We start from the raw sequence: 22,374 nt of genomic DNA, 5'->3' as shown, positions 1-22,374 counted from the left end.
TTTTTGCTATGTGCATTAATATGTGCTTCCTAAAAATTATTTTCCCATATCACCTTGCCTTCTTGGCATTTAGATTCTGGCATCCTTCTGCTTTTCAAGAAAGGAAAAAATGAAAGTTGATTGTGAATACATGTATCAGCAGCAAAATATGTGACTCAATATTAACACCCTTTTTCCAATTTGATCTCCAGATTTTGTGATGGATCTGATGAATAGTAAGACTCCTTGGAGATTCAGAAAGGAATTATTTGGCAGGAAGAAGTGTTAGTACAGAAAATCTACTGAAGTTTGATTCCATTATAAGTACTTAACTCGGTGGCAACTGAGTTAAGTACTTGTTGCTGCCTTCGTGCCCTGGCAGTTGTGAAACCAGTTTGGTTGGTCTGTCCTGTAATATTCCAGATGATTGAGTATTTTACTGGCTTAAAGCCCACATCCTCTTGTGTTTCTTTCAAGATAAATACTTTACACAGCTGGAATATGCACTTTGCTGATTTCAGTACTTAGCAAAACTGAAGCTAAAAGAAGAGCCTTCTGCTATCCTTACAGCTCTAATACTGCCCTACCTTGATCTTTAAATGAAAGTATTTGTTTGGACTGTAAAATATTATAAGCATTATGTAGGTTGCTAATGATATTTTCAGAAGTATAAAAGAGCAAAAGCTAAATGCTCTTGAATTCTCAATGGAATGTGATTTTTTCAGAAATACATCTCTCTTCACTCAAAAAGCTGTTGTGCTAACACCTCATGACCTCGTGGTATTGCTTATCTGTAGAGAGATGATTAAAACCAGAATCTTGACTATTATGTGCATCCAGAAACATGTTCTGTTTTTTTCTTGCAGTAGGACAAACCCACAAATTATGAAGTGATTTTTTTAGGTGTATTTATTGGGAAGCTGTATACCAGCTAGTGAAGTTAGCAGCTGCATAATCTTTTAGCCACTTGGGTAATTTGGTTCAAGGAGACTTCTTAAGCTGAAACCTTTACTAAATTTTCTTGCCAAGACTGAACTTTTGAGAGTTATTATTGGATTTTGTTTTTCTTTGAGTGGAGAGAAGTTTCATTTTTCATGTTAGAAATAGGAGGAGGAAGGATTAGCACAAAAAAAATCACCACCTTGAGTGCCATTACTGAAAAACTGGCACTGTAAGTCCTCGTTTTTGTTTGACTTAGTGGGTGTTCTATTTCTAAGTAACTGTGTGCATATTTTGGTGACCTCCAAATCCAATAGGAAAATAATTCTCAATGAGGCTATTTATGTCAAACTTCATGTTGATTCTGTCATCCATATTTATAGTTACTGTTTCCCACAATAATTTTGAGAGCAGTCTTTGCTTGTCTTTACCCAGCTTATAATTATTATTCCACAATGGTTTTTTAAAATGTTATTTTCAGGCATTATGGGAATTAACAACAGAATACACAGAATTAATTTATATGTTTAGCTTGAGGGTATGATATCAAAGTTAAATTTGCTAGTTCTTTGGCCACTAAGTAATAAATGTGACCAGCTAACATAGAGGTAGCTCAGATTATTCCGGTGTTCTGGGCTCTCTTGTCTGTGCAGAGTAGATCCTAGGAGTATTGTTTTGTGTTACAAGGTGCTTGTAAAAGGATTTAGCAAGCCTATCTTTGTGTATAGTTGGCTTGATAAGAGATGCTATTGTATATTTAGGGAGCCAGAGGATCAGAATCCTTAGTAGCTGAGCTATTGCAACAGTCAACAGTAGTCATTATGATCTCTCTTAAAAATGTATAGATTGGGCATTCTTAATTCAGATACAATTCACAAAATAGAATTGCCTTTGGAGAAACTATGTCTTGCCCTGCATGTTAGACCCAAAGATGTCTGCAAAACCATCTGCTTATTGGTGGCTGTAGTTTTAAATAAAAGAATTAAAAATAACGAACACCATCCCTACCCCCTCCCCCAGATAGTTAGTGCCATGTTTTCCTCCTCTTGCAGCCAATATTTTAATGTGCTCTGTTTGCTTATGTCAAGGAAGCTAACATGAATGTTTTGGGAAGAAGGTGTTTTGCTTGGCTGTTAAATTAATTCTCCCAAGTAATTCAGAGACTCTTCATTGATTCATGCTTATGTACATGTTCAACTGCAGATGAAAAAGGATTACAGTCAATAGACATGGACCTCTGAAAGGAGTATCCATTGCAGTTAAGCATTTTACATGCTCACAGAAAAAAATTCTGCATTTGGGAGGCACTGTCCAAAATCCAGACTACCGTGTTTGTGCTCTGTTTGTTTGGCTCGTATTGCTCATTGTAGATAGCAAATGTTGTCTAGACTGAAACTTTTCACTTTACAGAGAATTGCAGTTCCATTTTAAAAGGAATCAATGATTACAGAATTGTGTCCAGTTACAGAACTTGTTTGGTTTTAAGCTTGCTAAGTATTCTCATCATTTTTGAAAAGTATACTTTCATGGAAAAATTCCCACTTGTATTAAATTGAGTCTAAGGAAGTCATAGTGCTGCTGGGCATTTGAAATAAGTCTTTAAACCACTTTTCATTGAGAAAAGGAGAGGAGGAGGCTGTAATGGAATGGAAATCCAGCTAGCCAAAAAACTGTGAGGCATGCAAGGCTGCTCCTCCAAGTGCAACTTCTTGCAGCAAACTTGAGGGAAAATGATGTTATGGTGAGGTCAGGGACATTCTGCAGTCAGTTTTTGGATAAAAATACAGTTCTAAGTTTAAACACCAAATTTTCCTTCATGAATAAATAACTGGTTCAGGCTCAAAGTGTTTCTGTTGGTTTTTTTTTTCTTCCTTCTCTCAGTGAATTATTGATTCATTGATTTGTTATTGACTTTTCCATTGTGTGTGGAAACAAAATGGATGGGTATTTTCCAAAACCTTTGTTATCAGCTATTTTAGTGTTGTTTTGTATCTTTAAAGAAGGAATTTTTTCTCATTTCTCTTAGTGAAAACCTCTGTAGGCTTCTTCTAGAACTTCTATGCAAAGAAACACTTTCTTCGATATTCCTTCAGGTACTGATTCTTGAGATGGCACTGTAATGAAGTTGGATTGAAATCTTAGTTGGAATTAATCTTAGTTGGTGGAAATTTATATGTTTTTTGAGAAAGAGAAATAACATCCTGCTGCACCTGAAAATTTATGGAAACATTGTATATGCAAAAATCTTATATTAAACTTAAATGTAAAATCTTCTAGAAACATCTTTTAGAAACATTGGAGTTTAATTGTGCAAACCTTAATACTTCTGTCACAATTTTATTTCTTATTTTTAAAGTTTTTTTAAAGATGCTTGAACTAAAGTTTAGCAAATGACTGTTAAGCAAATAGGCATATCTGTGTGTCTGGTGTTCTTAATTTTCATGGAGACTGAGCTGAAACAGAGAGCAGTAACTGCTGCAACTGGAGTAGCCAGGCCTTCTGTACGGGCTGCATTAAATGGATCAAAACAATGTTGTGCTACTTTTTTTTTTTTCTATTATTTATTTAAATGAAATTAGGGTCTTCTTTGCTCCTTTTAATATAAAACTATTTTTCAAAATTGTGCCCCCTTGGAAGAAGGAAGTTACAGATTTTGTAGTGACAGGGAAGTGTGAGAAGTTGTGTTGTTTGCAGCTCTGGTTAACATCTCCTGGTCTGACAGATTGGCATCTGGAATAATGGTCAAGGACTTGGGAACTGGAAGGGCCTGCCTAATCACCAGTTTAGGGTGTGTGGCCTTAGGCAGTCTTGCTTTCAGTATTTCCTTCTGTAAATAGGATAATGGAGCTGCATATGACATAAAAATGTACTTCTTTTATATTTTTTCTAGACTTGGCTTGCTTGAAGGCTGAGATAATTCTGTGTTTATTACTGGACTTGGGTGCTAGGCAGTGAGCAATAATGGGAGGAGGAAGGAACAATACTGAACCCTGAGGAAAAAAAAAAAGAATCATGTATTAGTTGTCCACATAGTGACTGCCCTCATGCTAAGAATAAGTTAGGAATATTTTTGAAGGAGAAGGGTGAAGATAATATACATGTGCAAGAAATTCAGCTTTATAATCAGTCTTCATTGAAGCCTTTGGCCTTGGTAGTCCAAATAAACTTTTTGTCAGCTATTTATTAATTAATGCAGTTATTTTTACTGTAAAAAGTTATACTTAGTTTACCTCATAGTACAAATAACTAAAAAAGTCCTTGCTGGAAGAATTACAGCCTTGTGATATAACTAAAGGTGTAATGGCACACATCCTCTGGCTCTGGAGCTGTTGGCGATAATACAGCTTTCATCTACCTGCCATTGCCCATACACTGGAGAATGTGTCCTTGTGGTTCAGCGAGGAAGGCACAACATTTTCATGATCCTCACTTTTTCAGTGTGAACTCAGCTCCTTCTCCTATTGTTGCCTGTTGCTCAGACAGATGGCCCTGGATAGGTGGCTAAAGAGGGCTTACTCCATGGATCGGCTCATCCATGACACTGATAACCTCCTACTAGCACGTGCTGGTCATCAGCTAATAGTGATTGAAGCAATTACAAAATATGCGTCCAAATCTTCCTACAAAGAGCATACACAACTGTACAGGGTTGGACATGAAGCTTATCTGGAGTTACATCCTGTCTCTAGATACGGGTGAGTGCTGTGCTGTGGGTTCTGTTTTTCTCTCATGCATGGCACTGACTGTCTAAGGCAGAGAAAAACAGCAGGCAGAGTGTAGTGAGGCTTCCACTGCCTCCAGTGGTTTGGGGCTTGAAGATTTCCTGAGCAAGGGGTTACTTATGTCTTTAATAGCACTCAGTGGATTTTTCTTCTGTGAACTTGTCTAGTCCTTTTTTGAGCCCACATAAATTTTTAATATCCAAGGTATCTGGTTATAGTGAGATTCATTATTTAACTACAAATGCTAAGAAAAAGCATCTTGCTTTGGTTTGAGCTTGCTTCATGCTCTATTAGACAGCCTGTTTCCATTTGGGAAACAACCATCATTTCTGTACTGCTTGTCATTTTGTAGAACTCTTTTGGTTCCCCAGTTGGCCCTTTCAGGCAGATTGCTGTGTGCACATTTCTTTAAACAAGGGGTTTTTGCCATTTACTTACCTTTGCCTCCATTCCCTGTACCTTTGATATCAAGAGACAGTGTCAAGGAGTAAGACAAAATCTGTGTATAGTTTTTAAGTGCAGGTCTCTTGTGGTTTGATGGATTGGCATTAATGATGTGTGTCTTTTCCCCCAGTTTCAAATAATTACTAGAATTTAATATGTTTCTTGACCATGCCTGACTGTATAATAATAAAGCAACCCAGTTATTATATATCTGTTTTAATGACAAGGTCTCATTTATTCATGATAGTAGTTAGTTCAGAACTCATTACAGATGCCATAATGTAAACACTGCTAGTACTAATGGATGGTAAGATTATTAATTAAAGGATATCACTCTGCCGGGAAGATAACAAGAGGATGTTTTCATATGTTCCTAAATCTTTTTTGACAGGAAAGTAGAACAAAATTCCAAAGAATTAAAATTTGAAAAAAATGGTACATGAACTGTGTAGAAAGCTAGCTGGTCCTTCTTACAGGTTAGTTGACTTAAGAGAAACTAGACAGGCTTCCACTGAAAGTCACTCAAATTCCTTATTTTTGTCTGAGAGGTTAAGTAAAAAATCCAGTAAAATAAGTGTGAGCGATATTTCTCTCTCTCTCTCTCTCTCTCTCTCTTTTTTAATACAAAGATCATGTTCTTTGAAGTGGCTTTATACATAGAAAGAAACATCATATGAATACAGGTTTTTACAGGGGTTATTTATAATTCTCTCTAGCTAAATGCAATAAATCTGGAACGTAAAATGCAAAAACTATAAGTGTTAAGGATATAGTCTGATGTATGTAAATTTGAGTTAACCCCAAACTCCTTGGGAACACTTAATTCTGACTTGTTTAAGCAGGAGCTCACCTGGTGAAACTGATTTGTAGTAGAGGATTTTATTAGTTAATGAAGGATTTTTCATATAGGTGTTATTTTTTTCCACCCGCTTTTAGAATATAGGTATTTTGGTAACAGTTTTTTGAATTTATGATACTGCAAGTGATTTAATTTAAGCCCTCAAAGATGTATCTTTAAAAGACTTTTAAAGTGCTTTCATTGTGACATCAGACTTCAAACTGCTCTCATATCTGCAGTTTGTGAATTGCTTTCATATTTTAATGGGAGAGGACAGTTTAAACTAGCCTGTTAAGCTTGTTTACTGTATGAAACTGATGTGTTTAGTATCCATTCTCTCTAAGTAGTGAGAAGTAGCCAAGCAGTGTGTAATAGCACGCTGGCTGTATGGTAGACTGAATGGAAAAAAACTTAATTTAGGCCAAGTTTGGTCAAGACATTTAGTGACATTTAATGCCACTGAACAAAATCCTGCTTGATTAGGAATCTTAGTTCTGCCCTCCATATGTGGAAGTGCATATCTGACTCTCTAAACAAATGTTACATCTGTTTGTGTATGTGTGTTAGAACTCTCACACCCCCACCCCTGTTAAGTGCAGTACTGAAGTACATCTGACTGTGATATTACTTGTCTGATCAAAAGAATCTAATCAAGCATTGTATTCCTGAGCTTTAAGAGCCTGAAAGAATTTCATATGGAAAGTGTTTCATTTCCTTTAAAGCCAAGTGGTAATATTTTCTTCTTTTTTAAATAAGCTAAATATACACATTTTAATTTTTTTCCCTCTCCTCCTCCTTCTGGTCTTACAACACATTTTACTTTGTTGCCCAAGCATAGAAAACTTGCCAGGAAGAAGGGTGAGCAATGCTTCTGTTTCCCATGACCCTCAACTCTAATGTTGTTCCAAGAGCTCACTACTTACAAATGCCTTGATAACTGCTTTCATTCCTTTCATCCCTCCCCCGCCATCCAGCACAGGCCAGTGGGACTGATCCTCCTTTGAGCAGCTCTCTTCACAGAACAGGGGAATCTACTTAATGTAAAAATCATGGAACATAAAATCATTGAAAGATATATTGCAGAATTTTTTACAGCTGAGGATCTGCATGATGATTGCTGCAGTGATTTATTCTTGATTTCATAGAAGCAGCTTCTTAGAGCTCCCTGTTCATACCAGAAATAATCCTATATTTTATTTTTTTCTCTGGAAAGATAATTTGGGTGGGGATATTAGTGAGGACATTACATCTCATTCTACATGTGCACAGCACTGAAGTGGCAGAACTGATCTTGTCAGATAGTCTGAACTCTGGCTCCTTAAGAATGTGTTGCAGCATAGGCTTTAATTATAGTCTGATATTGTATCATATGTTTCATTGTCTGCAAATAGGCACATGTTTTTTTAACATTTCTTTGGGTGCATGGTAAGATCAAGAACAAACAGAGGAAAATGTCTTTTCAAGTCCTACTGTAAGATCATCCGATGCACCAATACCTTACATTTCACTAAAAATCTGGGAATTCCCATGTTTTTTCTGGCAATTCCCTAGCTGCCAGACAGGAAATCACTCTCTGCTTTTTCAACCTCTGCAGGCATCTGCTCTTGGTTTCTTTGTCCTCCTTTTTGTGGTGCTTCTCTGCCTGCTCATTGTTGCTGGGATGTGCCAGGAGGAGTGAGAAATGACGTAGCATGCCTAATAAACCGTGTTTCATTGGAAGAGTCTGGGTGGAGAATATTGGAATGTGGATCCAACTCCCTGGAAAAGTCTGACACTGTTCTGGGAAATAAACATCCATGGGGTGGGGGAAGAATATGGAAGATCATGAAAGAGCATTTAAAATCCCCAGAAGGAGCAAGAGAAAGTATGTTGAGGGTCAAAGCGAGTTTGCAGGAACAAAAGTTTAGGAATCTTTGAGACCTTCCTGATAGAGAACTATGGAGTAGTTTTATCAACAGACAGGGAAAATACTGAGAGTGCAAATGAGTTAGTAATGATATTTAATTTTTTGAGAATGGAAATAAAAGTAGGGAAATGTACTTATTTCTAAGATTTATTTTTCTCCAGGACAGAAGAAATGTTGGAGTATTTCAGGCCTTTACAGTGGATCTTGGTCAAAAAGTATACAGGATGACAATAAGCCTGCAAAACTGTCATTGTATAGAAATGTTTTGGTTGAATGTAATTTAGAAAAATATAATAATATGCTAGAAATAGTACTAGGTTATACCCTACAGCCAATCTTTACAATTTCAGAAGTAAAAGGAAACCAAATGCTTTCTGAAAATTGTAGCCATATTTGTGGGAAAAGACTGTAAAAAATTGCAGTGGTGGCAAAGGAAAATTTTCTGTTCTGCCGTGTGCCATGTGATTAGTCACTTGTAAAGCGTAATTCTGTGAATATGGTTTGATGATTGAAAGGTTTAAACCTTAAATGGTAATTCCCTGCAAAGTCAGTTTGTTTTCTAATCAAATGCAGCAGTAAACAGTCTTATAAACTAAAATATTGAGAAAAGATTTTGTAAGAATGAGGTAATGAGAAATAAAATACAAGAATGTGGGAGTATTGAAACAAAATGACATCACTTAATATGAGAAAGAGCTATGAAGTTACATACATGCTATAACTTCAGAGAAACAGATGAGCAGTATGTACTGTATTGTGTCGTCCACATTAAGGGTTACAGGACATAAATTTTTAGGTGCATTTTTATTATTTCATGTATTTATAATTAGGCCAAGTCAAAACAAGTTAGTAATTTTATAGACTTTACAGCTTTTGCATACTGAACTAAAGTTCATTTCTTTCTGTTCTGATTATGTGAATAAGGTTAGGTTCACACAAAGTGAGTGGGTTAAGGAGAGGAACAGTGAAAAGAGGGATGGAATATGATCAATGTTGTCTGTTGTCTGTATAATATTATTAGGTTCAACAGCTTTTTTTCATGGAAGTTTTAGTATATTTTTTATCAAGTAAGCATGCAAATGTGACATAAAAATCCCCCTCTCATTGAACATCAGTGTTGTGTTCTTGAAGTGTCCTCAAGACTGTGTTAGACTTAGTTCCTAACTGTAGAGAAGTTCCAAGAATATCCAAAGTATTGCACAAGTGTCTAACATAAGGAAGTTGTGACTGAACAGTGTTGGTATGAATAGCTATGAAGTTTATAGAACATACAGACTTTTCAGTAGCTCTTGCCTCATATTTAAGAAAGTGGGGATTTTGTTGCATTTGATCAAGGGGATTTCTCAGTGCTTTCTAGAATGGGAAAGCAAATTGTGCATTTTTCTCATGGAAATATTCCTGAGTAAGAGAACGACACTGAAAAATTTCAGTGCCTTATGTAACCGCAAAGGAATGCGGCAATGCATGGGCTACATGTTGACATATTCTCCTGATGTCCTGTCCCTGGAGATTGTGGGAAGAAGTTAGCTTCCCTGAAATTAAGAGCAAAGCATAAAGCCTAAGGTAAAAAAGTAATGTGGGATTGTAGGGTTAGGGAGTTGGTAGAGAGTTGTTTGTTTTAGTTGCTTATTATTGTTCCGTGAATAGCAAGTTAGAAAAGAATATGCACTCATGAAGCTAGCAAATAAAGGGCATAAAGAGTTTATTGAGAGCAGCAATGAAAGACTGTGTCAATACAAAGCAGTGGCCCTAGAGCTGCAAAATCTCTGGCACTGGGCACTGGATTCTCTATTCCCTTGTGGTGTTTTCTTGTGGATTCTTTAAAAAAGCATTGTGGCATGTGGCCAGCCTTAGCACCATCAGACTTTGCAGATAGTCTTTACTCTGTGCCAGCCTGCCCTGTGTTTTGCCAAATTAAATTCTGCTGAATTTGGATAAAATGTGGTCACTCATAAGAGGAGAGGATTTTTTTTCTCCCTTTTGTCATTTTTTTTTTTCTTATGACAATCAGAAAAGTTTATATGATCCAGAAATTAACTCAGCTGAGAAGTAAAGAATAATAAGTGTGTGTGAATAATTTCATCAAATAGACTTCTAAAAATAGAAATACCATGGGAAATATTCCATTCAAAGAAAGGACTCCAGGATTGAAAGCCATGAAACCAAAGACATCAGAAGCTGCATCAGCTGACTATACAGATCTTTTTGTCAGTGTTTAGAAGGCCTGTTAATGTGCACTGTAAATTGCTCTCTAACTATAGATGATCTGGACATGTTATGGCAGTGATGTTTTATTAAATTGGGATTACCTGTTCTGGCAGCAAAACTCAGAATTCTTTTCATATGCAGTTGAAGGAATTAATTGCATTACTGGCATATGTGCCAACATTCCCAGGTTCAGGATTGCTGTTTTGGGCTGATTTGTAAGACATTTTCAGGTCTCTTTATTTGTGCTAACCTGCTACTATATATATTATGAGCAAGAAGATTTTTCTAAATGTGATAATTGCCTAAAACCATTGATAATAATTTATTTTTAATTTTAAATTATTAGTGAGCAATGAAGAGTGGAAAGGCAGAAATTGCAAAGAAAATGCATTTTGGTGCCTTTCTCTGAATTACACTCTACTACTGTGAAACTGGGAGTTTTAATGAGAAAGCCCTTAAGCCAGGAAAAAAATTGAAATATAGTAGTGATATATGCAGTCTTGTATGATCACTGCTTTTAGCTGCTTAATCATTCATATTGCCTAAACATAATTGTACTGCCAGCTTCTGTGTTTACAGTCTGTGGTGTGGAAAAAGATATCCCAGTGTGACATGTTCTACTTACAATCAAATTGACTGTAGCAAACACAGAAGCTGTTGAAGTTCAGTGCTTCTCAGTGGGGTGTTCTTGTTCCTCCGGCTTATTTCTGGCTGTTGATATAGCTCAAATCCTTGAAGCTCATTCCCTCATAAAATAACAAAGCCAAGGAAGTTCTCTGTTCATCTTCAGTGCAGAAGAGCATGTCATGAACTATTTAGGGAGACATGTATCTCACAAGCATTTTCTTGAATAAATAGTGTTTTATAGATTTATATTTGTAATACTGAAAGCCCTTTTTTCACTTTTATGAATTTTTAAATGCTTCCTTGCTTCTGTCATTTAGTGTGGTAAGAATACTGCAAATCATGCTCATAGCTTCTATTTCCTAATAATAATAATGTCTCTCATATAAAAACTACTTTTTTAAATTGTTTAGATAACTTAGCCTGAACAATTGTTTATAGAATGAGAGTTGCTTAAGAAATAAATTAAGAAAATAAATCTATTTTTAAAGCAATTAAAAAATAACCATAATGATGACTCATTTTCAGGTATTGAGGAGTAAAAGTCAACAAACTAGATAAATGTTTCTCTGTGTTTTAGCATGCTGTTTTATCAAGTACTTTGGCAATACTGTTCAATTTCTACTGTGTTTTTTTCACATATTACGATATCTTAATGCTGAGTTTTGCCGACTAGCTTGGGTTTTAATAAACTTGTGTGTCAGTGCATGACCAAATGAAGTATCTCATCAAGCAGAGCACCACAATGCATCTACTCATATCTGGTGGTGGACTCATACTGCCCCAAAGGTTTGAAACACCAAAGGTGACTGTACTGTACTGTGGGTCTCCTTTCCAATCTTCTGCTATGCTGAAATTCAGCTGACTGAAGGATTGCCTCTAATATCCTGCTAGGTCAATCATCACCCCTTCTGCTGTCTTTGAAGCCATGGAATAATTACTAGCTTTGTGTCAGATAGCCAGATATGTTGCTGTTACTGTATTAGCCAGGGTGTCTGTTGTTTGAAGTCCCATTTACTGCATTCCAGCTGGTGCTCAGGAGTTCATTTAGGCATGTTTAATCTTCTCACGAGGTTTCAACTGCTATTTTTCTTTATTAACCCAGTGAATGATACCAAGTTTTCCCAGGATGATTGACATCAGTCAGGAAGAACATTGGTTATTGGAACTCCGTTTGCTAATGAAGTCATCTTCGTAAGCAAAGTGGAAAGACTTGGGCTTTGATGTGTTTGCTGAGAACAATTTCTTGCAGGCTGCTACTAGGGTAGGGATATGAGTTCTCTGCAAATGTTCCAAAGTTTCTGCTTTTGGGGATTGATTGATTGTTATCTAAAGTTTGGACTTTCTGCTGTTCTTCCAGACGTCAGACTGGAAAAACCAAACAAATGACAACCACCACAGCCCAATAAAAAATTCATTGTGCTTACCAACTTGTGGAAATCTTTTCAAGTGTCCTTATCTGTAGGACTTTGTCCTTGTTGTGACAGGCTGTGCCATGCCAGAGCATACACTTTTTTTTTCATTCTTCGGGAAATAGCATTTCATCACATTGTTGCAATGTGTTGTTCTCTCCTCCTCTTCAAGACTCTAAATAAGAAATTATTTCACAATCTGTTTAACAAATCTATGACAAGAAAGTGGAAGAACAGTTCTTGTGATGCAAAGGGCCTGGATCGTACCAGTTTTATTGTCCCATATTCAGCTGTAAGGCCCTGATACCTAAAATAAGTTAATGTATTACAGTTCATATTATATTCTTCTCTTTTGCAATTTCAAAGAAAGTGTGTCTTAAATAAACCTGCCTTCCAGAATAATCCAGATGATTTATTTGTTTTTTTTTTAAATTGAAAAATATGTGTTAAATAGATTAATCAAATATATAAAACTTCAGGGAGAAGTACAATAGAGTAGTGCATTTCATGATTCCTCTGTGACTCTCCTGAATGGATGATGACTTTTATTATTTTTTCATTGGCATTATGGTACTGATGGTTGGTATTGTATGTATCCATATGCAATACCGGTGTTATATTACTTTGTTGTGGTTAAGCTTTGTTGTAGTTATCCTTTTATTATTTCCGGTCACAGTGTGGTAACTTCTTTAGTACTTCCTCTGTCAGCTCCTTAAAAAAAAAGCCTTGTTGGCCCATTGACTTGCTGAAGCCCTGAACAAAACAGGCAACTCTGTCACAGTTGCCTCCTTGCACTGACAGTATGTAGTGTGTAGATGGCTACTCTTGACTATGTTCCTCACTGCAAAATGGAACTGAATCGTTCTTTGGAATCAGAGAAAGCAAGGAACAAATGGTAGAGTGACTACTCTCAGAAAATACATATTAACAGAACTGCCCCTCTGGCAAATGAGGGTTATCAGGTTGCATTTTCCTTCTTTTGCTGACACCCAGAGAGATTACTTGAGTGCCTGCAGAAGAGCAGGGGCAACAGCATTTGTGATCTCATTGAGACTTTCAAGCAGCCATCCTTCCCTGGGTGATAGACTTGTACTACCAGTCAGTAAAGCTGGTGAGCTTTTTATAGTAACTTAGAAGATCAGTTGTCTCTGCTTGAAAGAAAATTTCTGCCCTGAGCTAAGTGAATGTCGTAGTTCATGTGGATTCAGTGAAAGGAGGGACATGACTTTACAATGTACTTTCTGAGTAAGAGCAACTCTGAATAATGCCATAGACTCTAAAAAGGTGATTTGTATGGTGATTACCTTCCTTCTGGAAGCAGCAGCATGCATTGAGGACTCTCAGTGACATTAAGACTTTGGGATATGCAGGGATAAATGACATCATGTAAAACTGGGTGAGGTCTCTGCTCTATCTGCTCTTTTTTTTTTTAACCATCATTTGCTTCTTCTTGGTTTGAGACAGTTGCTCTTAAATACTTTTTACTTCAGTTTTGAATCTTGGTATCTTTTAGAAATATATGCTTACTGCACAGCTGCTCCTTTCTGTGACTGGGTTTATAATTTTATAATCATTTAAAGTGACGATGCTCCTAAGTGATAAATACAACCAGGTAGCACTGCTTGGTCCAGTATTGGTGATTAAATTGCAATGTTAGAGTCTTAGAGAGTAACTCCTATCTCAGTCTTTAGGAAGTGGTCCAAGTCAGCTGGAATTTTCTGTGGAATAATATTTTTTTATCTTTTCAGGTTAGATTAACTTTGTACAGAACTTGTAAATGAGTGTTACAGGAAACATCTGACCTTGGAACTTCATTTTATTCTTTGCTACATTGAACAGTTTTAATCTCATTATGGTATTGTCTAATTCTCTCAAGGTATGAGGAAAGGCCTCATATAGAAACAGATGTCTCCAAATGGTATCTTGCTGCGTGAGTTTATCAAGTTATCTCATAAGCTCCTTAATTCTTCATACCCACTATTTCTGAACTAGGTTTCACATAACTCCTTCAGGTTCAAAATGTATAAGCTGTGTCTGATTTGCTGATACAGTGAAAGAGCAATTGGCATAATATATCAATAATCCAGGATATGAAGTAGAGACTCCACCTTTGGTATTTTTAACATCTATTTTCCTTTACTTTGACATTTGTTCCACCAAATCCTGCATATGTGGAAGAATGATAAGGGAGAGCCCATGCTCTCTCATTTCCTTTCACATTCACAGAGATGCTGTTCATCATGGGCAGTTATTTGATTGTCCAAAGGAAATAAACCTCCATTCCTATTAGCAAGAGTTAATTTTTGCATTCCAGTGTACTTGAAATATAGAAATGTTTCCATTCAATTACATTAAAGCCATGTAATTCCTTTTGACATCGGTTGCCATACAGCAATTTTGTAGAAGGGTTTGGGACTCAGTATAGTAACCTGGTGAAAGAGTGAATAACAAAACTGTGTTTCTTCCCTTAAAACTTAAAATATACTACTGTGACAAATTCAAGTTTAGATCTTTCTAATAAATGTAAAACAATTGTTTACTTAGCTATGAAAGAAGCTGTGTTTTCATAAAATGCAGTCCTTCATCTTATAAAGATTATTTTGTTTTCATGTATACAAACAGTAGGAAGCAGTTTTTGTTTAGCATTCAATTTCTTAATGCACTTAATAATATCATCTTCATGTACAGCACAGTAGGAAATGTACAGTAAGGATGCAATAAATCTGGGTAGCATTCTTTCCTGCTTTCCATGTGCTTTATCAAAAGATACAGAATTTGTTTACCCAGCTCTTCACATCTTCATTATTTATCAGATATGCATACAGAATTCCCTACTAATAGAAGAAAAAAAATCTGTTCATGTCTGTATTGTCTAAAGATGATGGGTCTCTTTTTGGACTGATGTACTCTATAGCTACCTATAAAAATACAAGAGTTACAGGCATTGAGTAAATTCTGGCCAGTGCAAAATCCAGGAGGAAGGGATTTTCTTGCTTGATAGTGATTACCTTTAATTAAAATAAAATTAAAAAACAGTCATTTTGTGGATTGTTGTTTGGAGGTGTTTAAAATCTTTATTTCAATCATTTTTCAATTCTTATTTCATTTAGGATATTGGAATGTTTCTTACTGTTGGAGATCATTCAAATTTAATCATACTTTGTGTGTATGGGAGTTGTTTGTGTGTTGATTTAGGCTATAAGGCCAATTTGTATATTTATATGTTAGGTTTTATTCCTGCCTGGAAGAAGGTTAGCCCTCTTAATTTTGTGTCCAGCACTGATTGAACGAGTATTTATGGCTTATGATAACAGAGCATAAAGAAATCACAGAATCACGAAATGACTGAGGCTGGAAGGGACAAATGGCAGGCATCTGTTCCAGCTGCCTTGCTCAAGAAGGGCCAGTTACCCAGGACCATGTCCAGACAGTTTTTCACCATTCCCAAGTGTGGAGGCAGATATGTGATGCTTTTGAAACAGAATTTATTATGTGACTTTCATTCATAGTTTAGCCTTACCATGAATTTCCCTTAGATTTAGCAGATGTCAGATTCTTAATTGTCAATTTTCTTAGCATCAAAATAGATGCCACAGATACAGCCTTCAGGATGCAGAAAATTGTTATTGGTTTTATGGGCTCATCTGGATTGGTGGTGTTTTCAAGTTTTGACCAAATCTATTCATTATCACATTCATCTCTCCATTTGCCATTAGTATTTATAAAAAAAGAAGATAACAGATTTATGTGGTTGATATTCTGTGGGTTTTTTGTGTAAAATTATTATGAAATTCTGCACTATAAAGTTTGGATTGCTTTGTGAAATTCACTGAAAATAGTGCTCATAATCTGTGGATTACTATGTTGATTGGCAAGCACTTTTGGGGTTTTTTTCCTCTTCAATTTCTTTTTACAATAGTTTTTCACTAAAACACCTTACAGTGTGGTGTATCAGAATAATTATAATGTAATTATTTTGATAGTGCTAATGAAAAAGCTGTCATGAGCTTTATTTTAATCTGCGAACTAATATTGCAATACTTTAAAGAGTGGTATACTTACATATGCAATTTATCACTAGACATCAATTTCTTATACTAATTTATTATTTCTCAAGATGTATAAAAGTTCTTTAGTTGTCAATGTGATACATGAATCAATGTTTGAAAACTTGCATCAGCCTGTTTCATAGGTGTCTAGGATATCTCAGATATTTGATTTTGAAAAGGTGATGGTGATTTTAAAATAAGTTTAATGTCCAAAAATATAATAGAAAGAAAACTTTGTAAGCAGAAAAAATACTTAATGCAGAAATGCATGATGCCTTGCTCCAGTGAAGTTGTAGTGGAGTAATTCTGATTTTTTTTTTCCTTGAATTCTAGATTTATCCATGGCAGTACAAAAATTTTCACAGTCTTTACAAGATTTTCAGTTTGAGTGTATTGGAGATGCTGAAACTGATGATGAAATTAATATTGGTAAGTATTCTCTTTTGCTTTGCTGGCAAAGCATTTTTATAGTTTCTTATAGCATATTATCAGAAATACGGTGGGGGAATTCACAGTTGTTTTTAATGGTTCATGTCACAAAAATAGAAAAATTTCAATAAATAGAAGCCATGCAAGACTTTAAAAATACATGTCTAAAAACTACGTCTTCATGGCATACCTTGATTTATTGTAGCAGAAAGTATTCAACAGTAATTTTGTCAGCTGAGTCAACTGTGAATCTTCTAAATTCTCCTGTTACTTTTATGTTTCAGTCAGTTTTCAGTGAGTTACTAAAAGGTACACATGTTTTCTGTGATGTAACGTAAGTATGCAAAAAATCACCAAAGTGCGTAGTAATACACAGGAAGTATTTAAAGGTCTAAAAAGAGGAATATGTTCATTACAACTTGTGCATATATGGTTGTCTGAACTTTTGCCAGGATAATTTGCTAGCTGCTTATTGTTCTGTCTCTGTACACACCCGAAATTCTGCATCTGCAGAACTGAACAGCTCAACTTGTCTTGAATGTAAGCCTCTTTAATGTCATCAAAATACTCCTCCCTCAGCAGACTAATCCTGGAAATGTTTCCAAGGTTCAGAAATTCAGCAACTCTTTGCTGCAAGACATTGCTGCAGTTGTAGTGATGCTTTTACACAGTAGCGCAGCAGCTGGAGTGCTAACCCCCACTGGTAAGAAATTTGGATTACAATCCATCTTCAGAAAGGCTAAATTCAGTATTATGAGTCTTACATACCACATGGCCCCCATGCATCTCCTAAAATATCTGAGAGGAAGTAAGATGCTTCTTAAAGAGTAGTGGCTTCTAAAAATAAATAATTTGGCAGTACAAGAGCGAACAGTACAAGAGGGAACATAGGGCTTTTTGGTATTTTTTTAAGAAGTTCTATGTAACACAGAGAGGAAACTCAGATTTAGTCTTTTCCAAGTGTATCTGTTATTGTGGTCTATTTTCAAGTCTCCTCTCCCTTCAATTTTTTCCTTTTCCTAACTGAGTCATTGGACAGAAGGTCTGAACTGCTTGTTTTCACTTGCAAGGTTTGCCTCATCCTCACCCTACAACATTGTGGTAGTCAGAAGACTGTCATCAGAGATGACTGGTATTTGGTCACGGTCTTCCACTAACTCTTGGCAGGGCGTGGGAGGGGAGGTTTAATTTTACTGGCAATTAAAAGTAGGGGAGTGAAATCACTGAGCTGCTGCTACTCAGGTGTAAAACTGCAGGCATTCTTCAGGTGTGTCCACCATGGAAGGAGAAAATGGCGTGCATGTACTTTTTGTCATGCTACATATTATTTCTTGGCTGTTAAAATTATACTGTATATGTATATTTTTAAACTAAATCTGCAGTATCTCAGCTATATGTCTTAGATTAGGTCAATAATTTTTATAAAGACTTATGGTTTTGCATGTAAAATCAGGTGACTGAGAACAAAGACAACATTCATTTTACTTGTAACCTAAACGTAGCAAAGAAAAGACATTTTATTGTTTGGACATTAAACAGGCATTTAAAACGGTTCAGGAAAAAAACACAGTTCATGATGCTTGACAGCTGATTTATTTCACTTGAAGCTTCAAAGAAGGGATTTCTAGCTTCCAAAGGACCAATTGCCTGATGGATTGTCATGTACATCAAAGACGCTTGTAAGAGTAAAAGGTAAACTGACAGGAATCAAATTCAAGTCTAACAGAGCTTGAACGATACTGTGTGCTTTTATGGGGTAAGGCTCAATTTTTGATCTCCCTAGAGCAGTGACCTAGAATTTATCCATATCTTCAACATGCCCCAACAAGATAGATGTTTGCTTATCATCAAAGACAGCTTTGTATAGATGAATCCTGCTCTGTACCTCCTTTTGCCTTCACCTCCTTTTTCTAAAAATGTCTACAGCTGTGCAGGCCAGTGATTCTACTTCAGTCTGCAGTGATGTTCTGACTTGATAACATTTGTAAAACCCTATGGATATATTCATAGAGGCTTGTTGTAAGGACTGCATTTCTATTTCAAGCTTAGCATTGAAAATCTACCCTAATACGCTGTAGCACTGGGAATTCACCTCTGACTTGTTCTGTCAGGATGTATTTGAGTATTTTTTTAAAGTTTCAGATTCTTTCAGCATTAAATATAAGTGATTTAGGTGATTTTTTGTTTCTTATCCATAAAAGAATATTTGGAATTGAATTGATAGCTCCATTAACATTTTTGAGGTGATACTGGAGTTGAGGGTCTCTCTTTAGTAACTAAAGTTGAGGATCTCTCTTTAGTAACTTTGTTTTGGCTTCTTTTTTGTCTTTCCAGTCTGAGATCTAATAAGAGCAGTTCTATTTGCACTTCCTATAAACTGTGCATTTCAGTTGTTCTTTTAATATAACTTATTTATTCCAGTAAGCCCATTGCATTAAATACGTAAGAAGTAATTTTAGTTAAGCTTCATGACACACTCCATATAAACAGAATTATGGTGGTGTTCTTCATACATATTTTAATCCATCTTCTATTTAATCCAGTGATTTATTTGTTTGGGTTGCTTTGGTTTTTTAATTCCTATCTTTGATTTCTAATTTTGATGATTTATTATCTTTTATTTACAAGGATTTAATTTTTGCATAGAAGAGATGGGGTTTTGTTTGACATAAAAATCTTGTCTGTGTCTGTATAATGCATTTTAGATAGTTTTTTTCATGTTGCTGGAAGTTAGGCAAATTTATCTTCATAGTCAGTTTCAGATATACCATGCCTAGTTTATAGTCATCTTATGCATGTGTTGTAAGGACTTTCTGTGACTGTCTTGGATAAGTAGACTGCCTTGTTCCTTAAATCAGCTACAGTGCTTATGTTTTGGTTGGTTTATTAACTGTGAACATCAAAGGACTCAAGCTTCAGTTTTTAATCTTTTTGCCAGAAAATTTGGTTTGAGAAACAGTGGTCCCCATCTTTACTAGTTTTTCTCAGTAAAAAAATAAAACAAGCCAGCAACAATTGCTGGTTTTGTCTCTTCCTCTGGCTTGGAATGCTTGTGGAACCATGTGATCTGCAGCAATGCATGACTGTTTGATGGCAGAACATGGTTATTAGCTCCAGTTGCATGTGATTCAGTGAAGCTATAACTGTGTCTTGTGCAACTGGAAAGTTTTGCAGAAGATGGCATTTTCAATGCAAAAATAACAAGATGAGTGACAGTGAATTAATACCACTAAAAAGCTATAGTAATGAAAGTTTTATGTGACTTGCCCTTACTCTGAGAAGAGGGTGTGGCTTTCCTAATCTAACAACTATGTTTTCCTCAGAAATAACAACAGTTGATAACACTTTGCCATTTGCTTTTTAGACATATCACCCTGTTCCCAGCCCTCTTTGTAAATATTTTGCACAAAAATTAAATACTTAAGATTGGCAGTAAAGGAGGTCAGTCATTTGTCTTGCCCAGTGGTAGTTTTGTGTAAAATGGCTGCATGATTTTTATGTTTCAAACCTTGTAGGTAACATAGAACTTTACGTGGATGGGACAGCTGCAAAAACAATGTTTTTAATGATCATCCATCTTTTTCCTCAGTATACACTGCAGGCATAAATTTTGCAAGAAGAAGGTTTGCTGAGCTCCTCCTAGTATTATCCAACTTGTGTCACCTGGATCTCTCCCTAGGAATATCCCTGTTTTGATCCTCTTTTATTCTGTTTGTGTTATCTGGTTTATGGCTGCTAGAGAGGAAAACAATAAACATTATTAACTCAATGGAATTCTTTCTTGTGCCTTTAACAAGTTTGTGTCTATTTTGTATTATGGCTAATTATATATCTGTGAGATCTAATATCTGCTATATAAGACCATGCTCTTCAGAATTAAAAAAAAAACAAAACAAAACAAAGAAATACATTCTGATATTCTAGCATTTTTTTTTAGTATCTGTGTTTTATTATCAAGTGCTGTTTAGGAAAGTGCACTGAAAAGCATATGTCTTTCACTCTGTGACTGCTGGTTTTGAAGTCTGGGATTTTCTTCTCTGCAAAGAATTATATTATGACAGATGTTTCAGGTAGCATCAGATGCTTGATTTAAGAATGTAATAGGATTATGGTGATTTATGAAATCATTATTAATTGAGCCACAAAGAATAAATCAAAAGTTCTAAAATGTAGTATCTTTTCTTGTGGGCGCCGAATTCTTCTCTTGCTGCTAGTGGCTGGGGCTCGTGATCTTTGCTGACTCACACCTCAAGTCATTCATGGGATTATTAAATTGCTTGCAACTAACCATCTACAGAACTGTTAGCTCATACCTGGCAGTTATGTTGTTTACAGCAGTTAGTTTCAAGTTGAACTTTGAAAAATCAACTCAAATGTACTGGAGAGAAAGAACTCAAAACCAACCAAACAAAGGCAGAATGCTAATAGTAGTTGTTTGTTAGAGTCCACTACTGTGTTTTCCTTTCTTGTTTTAGTTGAGCAGCAATGCCAGAAGCTCAGTCTTCTTTTTTACTCATACTAGGCATCCATGTATACAGTCCTTTCCAGTTAGAATTTGCTCTACCCTCTTGGAGAGCTCATCAGAGGACAAGCATCCTGTAAATATAGATCCATACCGGGAAATTCGTATAGAAAACTACAGAAAAAAAAAAGAAAAAAATAATGATATTTCCTTTTTCCCCCATCTTTTGTAACAGTATAAAAGTTTAATTGACTTTAAGAGGTACCAAATTACATTTTTAATGGTGCATGCTGTGGATACAATGCTCTATTCAAATAAATACATTTAAAACAACAGAAAAAAATTGCATAGGAGCTTTATACATGCCTACAGTGTGTAGAGACAAATCTTGACAATCAGTCTGTGGACTTGGCAGTCTCCAGGTTAGGACACTGCCTTTTGGAGGTTCATCAGGAATCTGAGAAGGTAGATGTCATGTTACTCATGATTTCAAGCCACTGTGCCTTGTGGCGTGTAATGGTTTCTTGAATTTGCTTGGCTCTTCTTGAATTATTTTTTAAATTCAGTTGAGCCACCTACTGTCTGAATCACTTGGATATCTTACAGGTCATCTGCTTAATTACTTGAGGTTAAGCTTTCATGTTCAAGAATGTTCTTTTTGGGGTTAATATTCAGCCTACTTTGCACTGAATTCCCATTTGCAACCAGGTTTCTGAATGGAATTACCAAATGAGTCTAAAATTACTTCCAGCATCTCAGGTCCTCTACTGCCTTATCCAAAGCAAAGAAAGAACAGGATCTCGCCACCACCTTGGGGGCAGAGTTCTGGGGGTGGATGTTTTTTAGTGTAGGCATCATCCCAGCAACTTTTCCAGTGCTTGAATTTGTTGACCCTGTGGAGTACATTAGGGACAAGTGTATTTACAAAAGGTGGTTTTATTTTAGATGGGTGGGGAAGGGTTGAGTCCTGAATTAGACTAGAAAGCTATTTACAATGGAGAGTGAATTTGCATAGAAAGATTGTATGCTGCTTTTCCACAGTAATTATCTGCTTAGATTTGCCAGCTCTTTTCCTCTGGCTGAAGGAATGAATTTTAAAGTTTAACTTTTTAGATTACTTTCAAAGCAACTTTGCTTAAGGTACTTGTAAGATCACAGGACAGGGTTCTTTGGTACTGGATTATTTTTATCTAGAGAAGTTCAATGGTAACAATTTGTGGGGAGGAACTCACCATAATCAAGGTGTGAAATGCCTCAAGTGTTTGTTTCAAATCTGTTGATTCTGTTCCTACTATTATTTTTTTTAATCCCTGTTGCATATTTGACAAATTAAACAAATGCCACCTGTTTCAGTAACTGTAT

The 22,374-nt window shown here is 35.9% G+C and overlaps 1 protein-coding gene across 3 annotated transcripts in view; it reads left to right on the top strand.

Annotated features, from left to right (window-relative positions):
• Positions 1-22,374, top strand: part of ARHGAP42 (Rho GTPase activating protein 42) — a 145,147-nt gene that overhangs the window by 15,412 nt on the left and 107,361 nt on the right. For 2 of the 3 annotated variants that reach the window (XM_030960709.1, XM_030960718.1), the window contains exon 2: positions 16,455-16,550. The exons of the other annotated variant lie outside the window; for it this stretch is intronic. In XM_030960709.1, coding sequence (XP_030816569.1) covers positions 16,455-16,550 — 96 coding nt within the window. The remainder of the gene's footprint in view (positions 1-16,454; positions 16,551-22,374) is intronic. 3 annotated transcript variants of the gene reach the window in all.

This window comes from Camarhynchus parvulus, chromosome 1 (genome assembly GCF_901933205.1).
Source record: "Camarhynchus parvulus chromosome 1, STF_HiC, whole genome shotgun sequence".
In the NCBI taxonomy this organism is placed as follows: Eukaryota; Metazoa; Chordata; class Aves; order Passeriformes; family Thraupidae; genus Camarhynchus; species Camarhynchus parvulus.
This window is presented reverse-complemented; position numbering and strand designations above follow the sequence as displayed.